Below are 12358 nucleotides of genomic sequence, written 5' to 3'. Positions count from 1 at the left end.
GATTATATTGTACTTGCATCAGTTAAAACGCTTCGAGGGCGTCGTCTTTGTTTTGTTGTTATTCTTTCATTTTAAAAGTATTTTAAATGTATTTTAAAACACGAAAACGAGAAACTGTTTTATTTCAACCAAGTCTGGAGTATTGTTGGATTCTAATTGTTTTTTGTTTTGTTGTGGATAAAATCTGTTGTTTATAAGTATTTGTTAATGCCTTTTACATTGCCAATAACTTAGAACTACTATTGTTGTTTTGCTTTTTTTTTTTTAATTGGTTAATACGATTAATATTGTTACTAGGGCTATTGTTTTATTGTTTTTTTTCTTCTGTATTTTAATTGTAATTATGTAGTGTTTGTTGATTGAGTCGATAATTGAAATAAAAATTGTTTTCATTTTTTACTTATGACAAATTGTTTACGAATGCATCGTATACGTAATGCGTATACGCAATGCAAAGCACTCTTCTCGATCTCATGTTCTGCTTCTTTTTTCTGCTTGGTTTTTCGTTTTGCTTTTGCGGTCTATTGTATGCTTGGCTATAATTGTTAATTATATATGTGGCTATTGTATTGGTTATTGCTATGAATTTAAGTCTGCTTGAAAAATCAGTTATTAGTTCTTGTTTGTTTGTGTGTGTGTGTGTGTGTATTGGGAGTTGTTGTTGTTGTGGTTTAAAGTTAATTGTTTTGTGGCTATTGCTATTTCTATTACTGTTGCTATTTTAGTTTGTAGTAAGAGTAGTACTATTGTTTAATAAAATTGTTTTGCTGTAATTGCTTGTAGAAAAAAGAAAAGTACAATCGACGTCAGGCTTTGTGTTTTGATGTTCATTGTTGTTGTTGTTGTCTTTCATTTTAATGTACAACTTGAAGATTAGTTGTAGATCTTTCATTAGAGAATGTTTCTATTATCAATTTTTAGTTCAATTATGTTTGGGCTATTGTTGTTTGGTGTACGTTTCGATCTTGTTTGCTGATGTTTGTTGTTGGTTGTCTTTGCTGGGCTATTGTTTCTTGTAGTTGTTGTTGGTGTTTTGCTTGTGTTCTTTGCATTTATCGCTCAAGTTAAACATAAAAATAATGAATTTGTTTGTTGGCACAACTTAATCATTTGTTTTTTTTTGGGTAAGTTAGTTTTCAACTTTGAATGGTTTCTCGTTTCTATAACTGATTTAAAAAATAACAATATAAATCATTTTCTGTGTGTGATGTTTGGTTCATGTTTGATTCGTTTGATTTTAGCAAAATTATTTTTACTGACTTTGTTTTTATGTGTGTTGCTTGTAATTAAATGTCTATAAAATGTTATGTGCACTTATAATGATTTTTGATTTTCAATTGAAGAGCTTTCTTGGTTAAATAATAATGTTGTTGTATTGTTGTTGTTGTTAACATATATGTATATATAAATGTATATATGTAAACATACTTCTTGGCATTGCAAAGTAGTATATCAGTTGTTGTTGTTGTTGGTTGTTATCATTTTAATATACGTGTATTATTAATATTTGTTGTTGTTTGTTTGAAACAATTGCACTATAAGTCAAATGTGTTGCCCGTTTTTTTTTTTTTTCATTTTTCATAATATAGTTACATATCATAAAAAATTGTATTAATGAAATAATCTTAATAATGTGGTCTAATATATACAAAACACAAATCAAGGCTAACAACAGTGGCAACACGCCAGTCTGCTACACTCGGCTATAATATACATATACATACATATGTATTCATACATATATGTTTCTAAATGATAGTTAATAATAATAAGTAAAATTTTGATTTGCCTATTTTGCGTAGACTGCGCGTACATAATAGAATTAGAATATGTTCTTCTCTTTTGTTTTTGTTTGTTATAATTAGAATTGTAATAATAATCATAATAATTGTAATAATATGCACTAATTTATGTTTTATAAATAATATTATATGGAGAATATAAATTCTAAGTATATGCACTTATATTCAGCAAATTTTGATTCATGTGTTGAACAAATTATATTTTATACACAAAGGTGAGCAATTCATTAAGCATGCTAAAAAAACCGTTGTTCTCTCTTTCATTTTCTGTTTTCTGTTTTTCTTTGCCGTTCATAAACAATTACATAAACATTAGTATATATATATAAGTATATGTATGTATATTTATCGATTTAATTTGTATATTGTACAATTATTAACTATTAATTTGTAGTGAACAAAGAATAAGTAATGTATGGGTAATCAATCTTTTTTCTCTCCGAAAAATAAAACACGTACCTGAGCGTTTTTGCACGCTCACCAAATGCATCTGAAGTCGCACTTTTTGTTGCCTACTTTTTGGGGTCAGCGACCAGACTAGGTGAGTGTGCAAAAATTCTATACAATTCAACATTCTCAAGCTGTTACTCATTACACTCGACTTCAAAACCTATCACTAGGTTGACGATCTCTCTGTCAATATCTTACGCCCTTTTCTTTTTACATATTTTGTTATTTGTTTTGTATCTAAGAATGCCATTTCCTGTTTATGTATGTCTGTGTGTGTGTGTGTTTGATGGGTACATTGCATTTGTTGCTTGTCTTCTGATCTCAACTCAGACACAAGGCACAAAGCAAAGTGCCTAGTTTAGATTAGGCTAGGCTGGCATGTCTGTTGGTCTGGTGTTTTTTTGGATAGATGTTTTTTTTTTTTATCTTTTTATAAACAATTGAAATGATTTTTGTTTGGTTTTTTGGTTGCCTCGAAATTGAACCGAACATTCATCGAAATATTTGCTAAATTTCGTATATTCTTTAACGTTTGCTTTCTTAATATAAACCGTATAATTGCACTTTATTTTTATGTCATTATTTCATTACTTTTTCTTTTCTTTTTCGCTTAGTTTGATTTCATGTTTATCTTTTTACATTTCTTATGAACAAAATTGCATATATCTTTTCTTGTTGTCATAATTTTGTTTACTTTACTTTGTATAATTTAGTTTTATAAAATGTTCATCTCATTTTAATTTAGTTTTTCTCTTTTTTCATTATTTTTTTGACTGGTTTTTTTTGCTGTTTTCCTGTATGGTTTTGAGTAAAAAATTTTCCAAAATATATGTACAACTATATAAGTATGTATGCTCTGAACTCTGAACTGTTTTGTCTTTAGTGATGTGCTGTAGTTGTTGTTGTTGTTTTTATTAATTCTCTTATTGTTGTTGTGGTTGTTGTTGTTGTCTTGTATCTATTATTTTAACCATTTTGAATACGAGTACTCTTTGCCATAATTATATGCATCTTACCAACTTGTGGGTACAGTTAAGACTTTTTTACTTATTTTCATTTTGTTTTGCTTGTGCTCTGCTTTAGTTATTTGTTGTTAATTATTTGTATCCGATCTTTATAGTTTATTAATTATTGCATTATTATAGTAAGTTTTCATTATTAATTTGTTTTGCTTTCTTTGTTTAGATTGAGTTTTTTGTTTTGTTTTTGTTGTTGTTTTTAATGTATGCCTAACCAACATTAGTCAGAAAAAGTTTCTTCAAAATTTTGGATTATTAATCACAGATAGTGTGTCTAATATATATGTATGTATATATGTATGTATAATAAATATTTATGTATACTTCAAATATAAATTAATTAGCAATAAATACTTTTTTTTTCGATATCCTTTCATCCATTATGTTTTCCATTTCCATTTCGTATAATAAACATTTCATTTTTGATACGCACACATTTTGCAAAATAATTTACTAAATTTTACAATTTTCTTTTATCGAATGCTTGATACACCAAATGTCCATTGTCTTTTTTTTTGTTTTGTTAAGTATAATGTAATTTTGGATTTGATATATTTTGTTACTAAACCACAACATTTATGCACATTGAATTTGCTTTTTAAAGGTTAGCCAATAAATACGTTTTTTGTTTTTTAACTTTCTATGCATAAATTATAAATATGTTTTTTGTTTTTGTTTTTTTGGTTGTTTTGTAAATGCTTTTAAATGATTTTCTGTCTTGCTGAATATATAGTTGTTTATATATATACTTTCAATTACAATTACAATTCACTAAACATTTTGACATACGCATATTTTACCGACTTTACCGACTTTTAAAATACATTTAGTATTGTATATATAATTTATTATTTTTCTTCTCTTCTCTTTTTGACACTTACTAGCTAGCACACAAAATATGTTTGTTTTTTTTTAGGTACATTTATATAGATTTTTTTTTATCTTTTTGTTTATTTACGCATACATTTAGTAACCCATCGAAAGTGTTTTTCATTTGTTTTTGTTTTCTGAAACATTGCCCAATATCATTAGAGACCTCGAAAGGGGGTGTGTAAAGGGAGAAGTGTATGTGTGTGTGTGTGTGTGTGTTGGCCAAAAGGTGTGTAGTATGTGTGTGTACTATAAGGAGGAGGTTATACGAGAGTACATTAATGCTGTGTAAATATGTTAAACATTCTTTGTTGTAGAGTGTAAGTAGAGTGTATAAGTGTATATAAGTACATTTAAATATATATATAGTTTTTGCTCAAAATGATCATGTGTTTTATTTGAGGTATACGCGTAATGATCAAGACACACACATACATAAATATACATATATATAGAGTTTTTTGTTTCTTATTAAATATTTTGAATTTGATAGCCAAATATTTAATTTTCACTTAGTTCCATTAAATGCCTAAACATGTATTTTATTTTATATTTTTGATTTATGTAAACACCGAAACATTCAAATTTATATAATAATATATTGGGATTTCTTGTTTTGTTTTTCTTTCTTTCTATATATATATATTTATTTTTTTTGTGTTTTTTGTTTGTTAATTTTTGTATTAATTTTGATTTGAAAAATTAAATCAAATGGGAGTTTGTTTTTGATGGGTTTTGCTGGGTTCGGTTTTGTTTTGTTTTTTTTTTCATTTTTGGTGGTTTTAGTTTTGATTGTGAATTTCTAAGCATTTTGTTTTTTTTGGTTTTGCGTATATTTCTTTTGAGTTGTTATTATTTATTTTGTGTGCTTTTTCCTAACGTTTCATTCATTCCTCTTATTCATTTATTTAATTTGTAAATGTGAAGGCAGCTTTGTTTATTGATTTCCGTTTTTTGTATGCTTGTTTTTCTTTAAGGTTTCTGGGTTGTAAGTTTCTCCATCATCTTTTATTTCTTTTTTGTTTCTACGAAATTAATGCAAATAATATGTTCAACAATTTGTTTTTGTTACTTGTATGAAATTGGAAAATAATATTTTGTTTTGAATTTTTGTTTGTAGTTGTTTTGTAGTTTTTGAATTTTGCTTTGCTATTTCCGGTTTTTGTAGTGTTTGTTGTGTTGTAGTTTGTTTTTTATTGTTATTATTGTTTGTTGGCTATTATTGATCGGATATTGTAGATGTTGTTGTTGTTGTTTGTTATTGTTGTTGTTGTTGTTATTGTTGTTCCTAGCTATGGTCTTTTGCTGTAGTTATTGCTGTTGTTGTTGGGTTTTTTGTCAGTTTCTATGTCTCTGGCGTCTGCTAACTCTATGCGCTTGCGAATCACATTTCAAGTTTTCTAAGTCAAGTTTTCAAAATATTGGAATGTTTTTTGTTTAGGTATTTTTTTGAGTTGAGAATTTTCGCTAGCAGGCGCTGCATAGTTTTGGCTATTCCTTTGCTTGTAACTGCTTTGCTTGTTGTTGTTGTTGTTCATCATATTTTCTTTTATTGCTGTTTTTACGTTCGAAAAAAATATATATGCTTTGTTTTTTTTTTGTAGTTTGCTTTTTGTTGTTGTTGGTTACTTAACATAAGAGAAAACGCAACTAAAATAATTTGTATATTTTGTTTTTGATTTTTTTTAGTTGTTGTTTGGTCTTATAAAATTATGTATTTACTTGATGTTGTTGATTAAAGTTTTGTTGTATTCTTTTTATTTTGTTTTTGTTTTTTTTTGTTTTGTTTTAGAAAGTTTGTACAAGAGAATGCCTATTTGTCGATTGTCAAAAAACTAAACAATAAATACGCACAGATACACAAATGTATCTATGCATGTTTGCTTGTTGTTGTTGTCCTGTATATGTGTGTGTGTGTGTACTATATACTTAGCTATGTACGGTGTGTGTGTGTGTGTTGTGTTGTGTAATGTCTTAACTAACAATAAGAACCTGACGCTCTTGCCTTGCCTATGTATTTTTTGTTGTATATCTTTTAATCGTACTTAAAGTTCTTTTCTTATTTATGTTTAATGTTTTCTTTTTTTTGTTTTGTTTTGTTTTGCATTTGGTTTGCTTTTCTCTTACTCTGCTGCTTGTGTTGATTCCCATTTGTGGAACCATTTGCCTGTACAATACACGAACTCTCTCTCTTTCTTTCTCGTTTAGAAACTGTAGTAGTGTGTGGCAAGCGGTGGCCAAGCGAATGTGGCTGCCACCTGTTGCTGTTGTTGTTGCTGTTGTTGTTGCTGCCACGTTGTCTATAACTGATCCTCGCTGGCATTGCAATCGCTCTGCTCGGCCTTGATCTGCGCCAGCTTCTCGTGCAATATCGAATTGCTGGGCGAGATTGGTGCCGTGACAGCAGCATCGGGATCGAACTTAACGCTGCCATTGAGATCCATCATTTTGTTGCCCGCTGCTGCTGCTGCTGCTAACGAACTGTGCGATTGCTCGCTCTTGAGACTGCTGCCATCGGTGTCCGAGTCCCGCGATGTCATGCGACTGCGTCCGTTGCCATTGTTGCTGTTACCATTATTATTGTTGCTGTTGTTGTTCTTATTGTGCGCCAGGTCACTGTTGTTGTTGTTATTGTTGTTATTGTTAATGTTTTTGCTGGTGACATGCTCCTCATCGCTGCTGGCGCTCTCCATGCCACGCATGGGACTGAGACGCTCACGCTTGACATCCGCATAGACGCCCATCGGGCTGCCAGCACGCTTGATGCCCTCGGAGTTGCTGCTGCTGCTGCCGCAAACGTTGGCTGCAGCCACAGCGGCTGCTGCTGCTGCTGCGCTGTAATCGTTGCTGCGATTGTTGGTGAATGGGAGAGGCGTCTTCTTCACCAGCAGCTGATCGAGCAGCGCATGTCCATTCCCATTGCCAGCACTCACATTGCTCCCAGGATCGCTCTCGTTCTCCAGCTTTTTGCGTATGATGTTGCCGTACACATTCTCGGCGTACTCGATGGCATTCATCTGATGATTGAAGACATCGGGATTGCAATTGAAGTCCAGGCCATAGTTGGCGCCGGCATTCGGTGCCGCCCAGAATTGAAACGGCAGCCGCGGTGGCGCCTCAAACATGGACAACTTCATGCCATTCGATGTGGCCGCAGTGACAGCTGCCGCTGCGGCAGCAGCACTGCTGTTGTTCTTGAGAGCATTGCTCAGCTTTGAACCCGAACTGCTGCTGCTGCTGTTGTTGTTGATGTTGCTGCTGCTGTTCGCCGCATTGTTGCCCGCCTTCAGCTTGTCGAGATGATTGAGTCCGGCGAGATTGGCATTCACTTTGTTGGCAGCACCCGTGAGACCCACGAGATCGGGCTGTGGCTTCGGTTCGCGTTTGCGGGGTCGCATCAGATGACGCTCCTTCACCTTGTACTCGAGCGTTGAGTGTGGCACGCCGTAATAGCTGCCCGCTCGATGCACCGACATCTCGCCCCGTTGCACCGCCTTCACCGCCTCCACCAGACTATCGCGATCGTAGTTGCGATACTTGCCACGCTTCGGTCGCGTGCCCTTTCCGAGTGCCGCATCCGCTGCGCTCAGCTGTTGCTGATGTTGGCTGTGATGATGCGAGGCAACCGCGGCGGCTGCTGCGGCCGCTGCATGATGTGCGGGCAGATGGCTGTGATGGGGCTGGGCGAGCATATTGGGTGAGGCACCGAAACGCGAGGTGTCCGTGCCGCCAATGATTTTGGCCACCGAAATGCTCGGTTTCTTGTAGCTGTTGCTGCTGTTGCTACCATTGTTGTTGTTGCTGAGGCTCACATTGCCATTGCTGCCACCGGTGCTGCTGCATTCGCTGCCGCTGGTGTTGCCATTGTTGCGCAGCAAACTGTCCTGGCTGCTCTGCTCGTTCAGCTTGCGATGTATGGACGTGGCCATCATTTTCTGTATGGATGTCGGTGATGGCGACAACAGATTGCTGCTGCCACCGCCACCGCTGTTGCTGCCGCTGTTCTGCTGTTGCCGGTAGCTGTTGTTGGCGGCGGCGGCAGCAACGGCTGCTGCCAGCATGGGCGAGGCCGAGTGTGGACTGTGATCGCCATTGCGATTGCTCATCGAGTTGTTGTTGTTGCTCATGCTGCTGCTGTTGTTGTGTTGCGGCAGCAACGGCGGCGATATGTTGCCAGCGCCGCTCACTTTGAAGGACGGAATCTTCAAGATGGGATCCTCGCACATCTCATTGGCATCCAGCGAGGAGTTCGTCTCTGGCGTTTCAGACTTTGGTATGTGACGACGAAAGGCGGCCACAGCGGCCAACTGTTGTTGTTGCTGCTGATGCTGCTGCTGTTGCTGTTGCTGATGGTGGTGGTGATGTTGCTGTTGATGCTGCTGCTGCAGCAGACGCTGGTCGCCGTTGATCTCGTGGCCAGCGGCCACAGCATTCACCAGGCTGTCGTTCAACAAGCCACCGCTGTTGGCCAACACCAGCGACTTGACCAGATCCCCCAGCGTTTGTGTCTCGTCCAGCTTGGGCATCACCCCAATGCCCGCTGCCAGCATCAGCGTGCGCAGCAACACATTCACATCAATCGGCACCGGCATGCCAACGGCACCGCCAGCTGCTGTTGCTGTCGGCGTGCCACCGCTTTGAGGCCTCGCCAGCTTCGGCGACATTCCCGGCTCTAGGTCGTCACCCAGATCGCTGCCATTGTGCTCGGACATGCCGCTCAGCTTACGCAGATGCTCGTTGTTCGCAGCCATGCGTTGGGCGAACTCTTGGAAACCTGACGCTGCACCAGAGCCATTGCTATCGGCATCGTTGACCTCGTCGCCGGAATCCTCTTGCTCCTCCAGCTTCACTCCGTGCGTCTGCTTCGAGCTCAGCGACATGTTGTCCATTTTGTTGCGCAACACAGAGCGCTGCAAGAGGTATTGACTGGACGCTTTGCGTGTGCCCGCCGACTTGTTGGCCACCACATCTTGGAGCGCACTGTTCAGCTCCTCCTGGCTGTAGCTGTGTCTGCCCATCGACGAGGGCACCGAGTCGAAGAGTGCTCTGCAAATGGAAAGAAGAAATGTGCTTGATAAGTTTAGGGAAAAAAGTGGAAATAAAATTACACTTAAAGAATTGTTTTTTACTTTAAGTTTAAAGCAAGATATATACGTGGAAATATTTTCACTAAAAAATAACTATATTTGTTTTATTTTCCTTTTTTTTTACTGATATACCGCAAAAATACATAAAAATACCGAATATAATATTTGGTATATACCAAAAAAGTACTAAATATACTACTAAGACCCATAGTAGAAGAAGTAAGAAGAATGCGGTATTATTCATAAAATATACCGATTTTATATACTAAAAAATACTGCAATATACCAAAAAGCCACTACCAATTTGCACTAAAACACCCAAACGCAAAGTGGTATTATTCTAAAAATATAACAAATCCATATATTGAATAATACAAAAATATACCAAAAAATGTGATATTATTCATAAGATATACCGAATTGATGTGCTGAAAAAATACTGCAATATACCAAATAAACAATACCCATTTGTACTAAAACACCCAAAATAGTGGTATTGTTCTTAAAATATACCAAAACGATATACTAAAAATACTAAAATATACCAAATGTTACATTTGTATATATAGTATTAACTTTAAACCAAAAGAAAGTCAACTACTGATTGGAAATATGCCAGCTATAAGTTAAACAAAATATTGAGTCATCAAATAAATGGCCTTTTTTTCGCTCAGTGTATTGATAATGCACTTTGCTTGTTGGCGTTGCAATTGCCTCTGTCTAGTCACATGTGCCTTTCTGCCTTTTGCAATTGACCAGTCAATCTGCCAAGCCTCAACTTCCCCCGCTTTTGACTTTTGCTTCAAAGAAGCTGACAAAATATCATTTTCACTCTTCTTTTTTTTTTGAAGACTGCACTCGCACTCACACTCATGCACACTCGCATACACTCATGCACTCACTCGTAGGTACACTCGAAAAGTTCTGACAATGAACGCTTCTTAAATGTCTGCAGCAGGCAGGGAGAACAGAAGACGAAGGAGAGGAGGGGATGACAACGACGACGTTGTCCTTGTCAAAGGCTATGTGGCAAGGATGCAGCATAGAGAAATTTGTGCCTTTTTTTTTTAAGCTGGTTGCTTCTTGTATTATTTTGGCTGTGCTGCAGAGACAAAAGATGACATGCAGCAGAGCAGGGGTGAGTGACAGCAGAGTAGCAGCTCGCTTAGGGGAGAGGGGCTGAGGCGGGTAAGAAGCTGTCAGGCTGGCTGCCGAGAGCCCGAGCCCGAGACCGAGCCAGGGACAAACATGTTTTTGAAGTTCATTAGACGAATTTCAAAAAAACAAAAAAAAAGATGCAAAAATGCAAGAGCACAATTTTTTTTCACTTAATGCCAAGCCGCACCACTTGGCGCGCTTTTGCCTCAGCTCATTGCAACGGGAGAGGCAGGAGAGGGCAGGCGGGGAGGGGAGGGAAGGAGGGCAAGCGCACTTTTGGGTAGCCCATTTCAAAAGGCAACTTTTGTGTAAAGCAAACAACAACAACAACAGCGACGACGACGACGGCAGCAACATCAGTGAAAGCCATACGAAATTTTTCTTTTCTTTATGCGCAGCCAGCAGGGAGACGCCACCAGACGAGACGCGACGAGTGGCGACGCAACGCGAAGCGAGACGCGACGCGAGACGAGTTGAGACCAAGACCCTTTTGGCAACACACAGTGGGTGGGCACTCAGGCTCAAGCTAGCTGCAGTACATTGCACTGGCTGTCGCCAGGCAGCAACAGCAGCAGCAGCAGCAGAAGGGGATGCAACAGCAACGGCAGCGGCAACGGAAACGCACAGCTTCTTGCCCTCGCGCTGTGGGGCAAAAGCCGCCCAGCGAAAAGTTGACTGAAAAGTTGTCGTTGTTTTTGTTTTTTACATTTTTTAGGGCTCGCGCGCGTCTGGAAAATGTCTGAAAATTGCGCAGACAACAACAAGCAAAGCTGCTGCTGCAACAGCAGGTGGCAAGTGGCAATGACTGGTTGCAGAAACAGCAGCGAGCGAAAAACTGCTGACCGAAACTTCAAACTGGACGGCGCTCCTATCATTAACGGCGACAGTTTTTTCGGGCTGCATAAAAAAGTAAAATGCTCATAATTACGCCACCTGAGCCATGTTGCAGCAACAACAACAGTTGCTGATGGGGCAACAGCAGCCACAGTAAAAAAACAAAAAAATAAATGAAAAATGTCATTTCAATGTCGTTTTGATTTTCGTTGGTGTCGTTTACCTTTTGGCTGCACTTCAATTGCAATTTGACGTGGCTGCAACAACACTCGCTGCCAGCGTCGACTGCGCAGCGCAGCGCTGCCGGCAGCATGCACTCGCTTGTTGTTGTTGCTCTTGTTGTTGCACGCATGTTGCCGAGGATTCATTTGCGTTGCAATTCGTTCTTTTTTTTGTGTATATTCCTTTTTTTTTTTTGTTAATGGCGTTCTCTCGTGTGTGTTTTTTTTTTTGCCTTTTTCGTTTTTCTGACATTTTGTTTTAATTTGTGGCAGCAACGGCAACTGCAGCAGCAACAGCAGTAAAAAAAGGGTTGATTTTTTATTTGTGTTGCATTTTCGTTGTTGCTGTTGTTGCTCTTGTAATTTTGACGCTTGTTGCAATTGCAACGGCAACTGCTCCAACTCACTGCCGTTGCTGTTGTTGCTGTTGCTGCTGACATTTTTATGTGCATATCGCATTTTTGTCGGTTCATCCCACACCTTTTGTTTGCCTGCAACACACTCGCACATCGATGCATAACACACCTCCTGCCACACACATTGAGGCATGCAACCGAATGCGTCGGCAATAATTTTTGGGGTTTAACGTGGGCGGAGGCGGATTGCCATTGAGCACACATATAATTACATTTTGGGTGTCAACCTTATTGCAATGCACGATACAAATAGTGAAATACTTTTTTAATCTGCGGCTGATGCAGGTTTGTTTCACTCACAGATGCTCTATAGGCAGGTTAAAGTGTTTTACTTATAAGTATCTTGTGATAAGGGTATGAAATAAATTAAATTTTTAAGTAGGAACTTCTTTAATTTATACATTTTGGACTAAATGACTTTTGAATATAGCTCATAAATAACTTATTATTATTAATTCTTTGTGCGATCGCAAATATGTTTTTTTCTCTCACACTTTGAGC

General features: G+C 37.7%; 1 protein-coding gene across 4 annotated transcripts in view; it reads right to left on the bottom strand.

Annotated features, from left to right (window-relative positions):
• Nucleotides 1-230: 230 nt before the first annotated feature.
• The window catches only part of LOC117576414 (putative uncharacterized protein DDB_G0282129), an 80360-nt gene continuing 68232 nt past the window's right edge, over nucleotides 231-12358 (bottom strand). For all 4 annotated transcript variants that reach the window (XM_052007648.1, XM_034261141.2, XM_034261142.2 and 1 more), the window contains one exon: nucleotides 231-9187. In XM_052007648.1, the coding sequence (XP_051863608.1) occupies nucleotides 6442-9187 (2746 nt within the window). In that variant the 3' untranslated portion in view covers nucleotides 231-6441. The remainder of the gene's footprint in view (nucleotides 9188-12358) is intronic.

The sequence above is a fragment of the Drosophila albomicans genome, chromosome 2R, assembly GCF_009650485.2.
Source record: "Drosophila albomicans strain 15112-1751.03 chromosome 2R, ASM965048v2, whole genome shotgun sequence".
NCBI classification, from domain to species: domain Eukaryota; kingdom Metazoa; phylum Arthropoda; class Insecta; order Diptera; family Drosophilidae; genus Drosophila; species Drosophila albomicans.
This window is presented reverse-complemented; position numbering and strand designations above follow the sequence as displayed.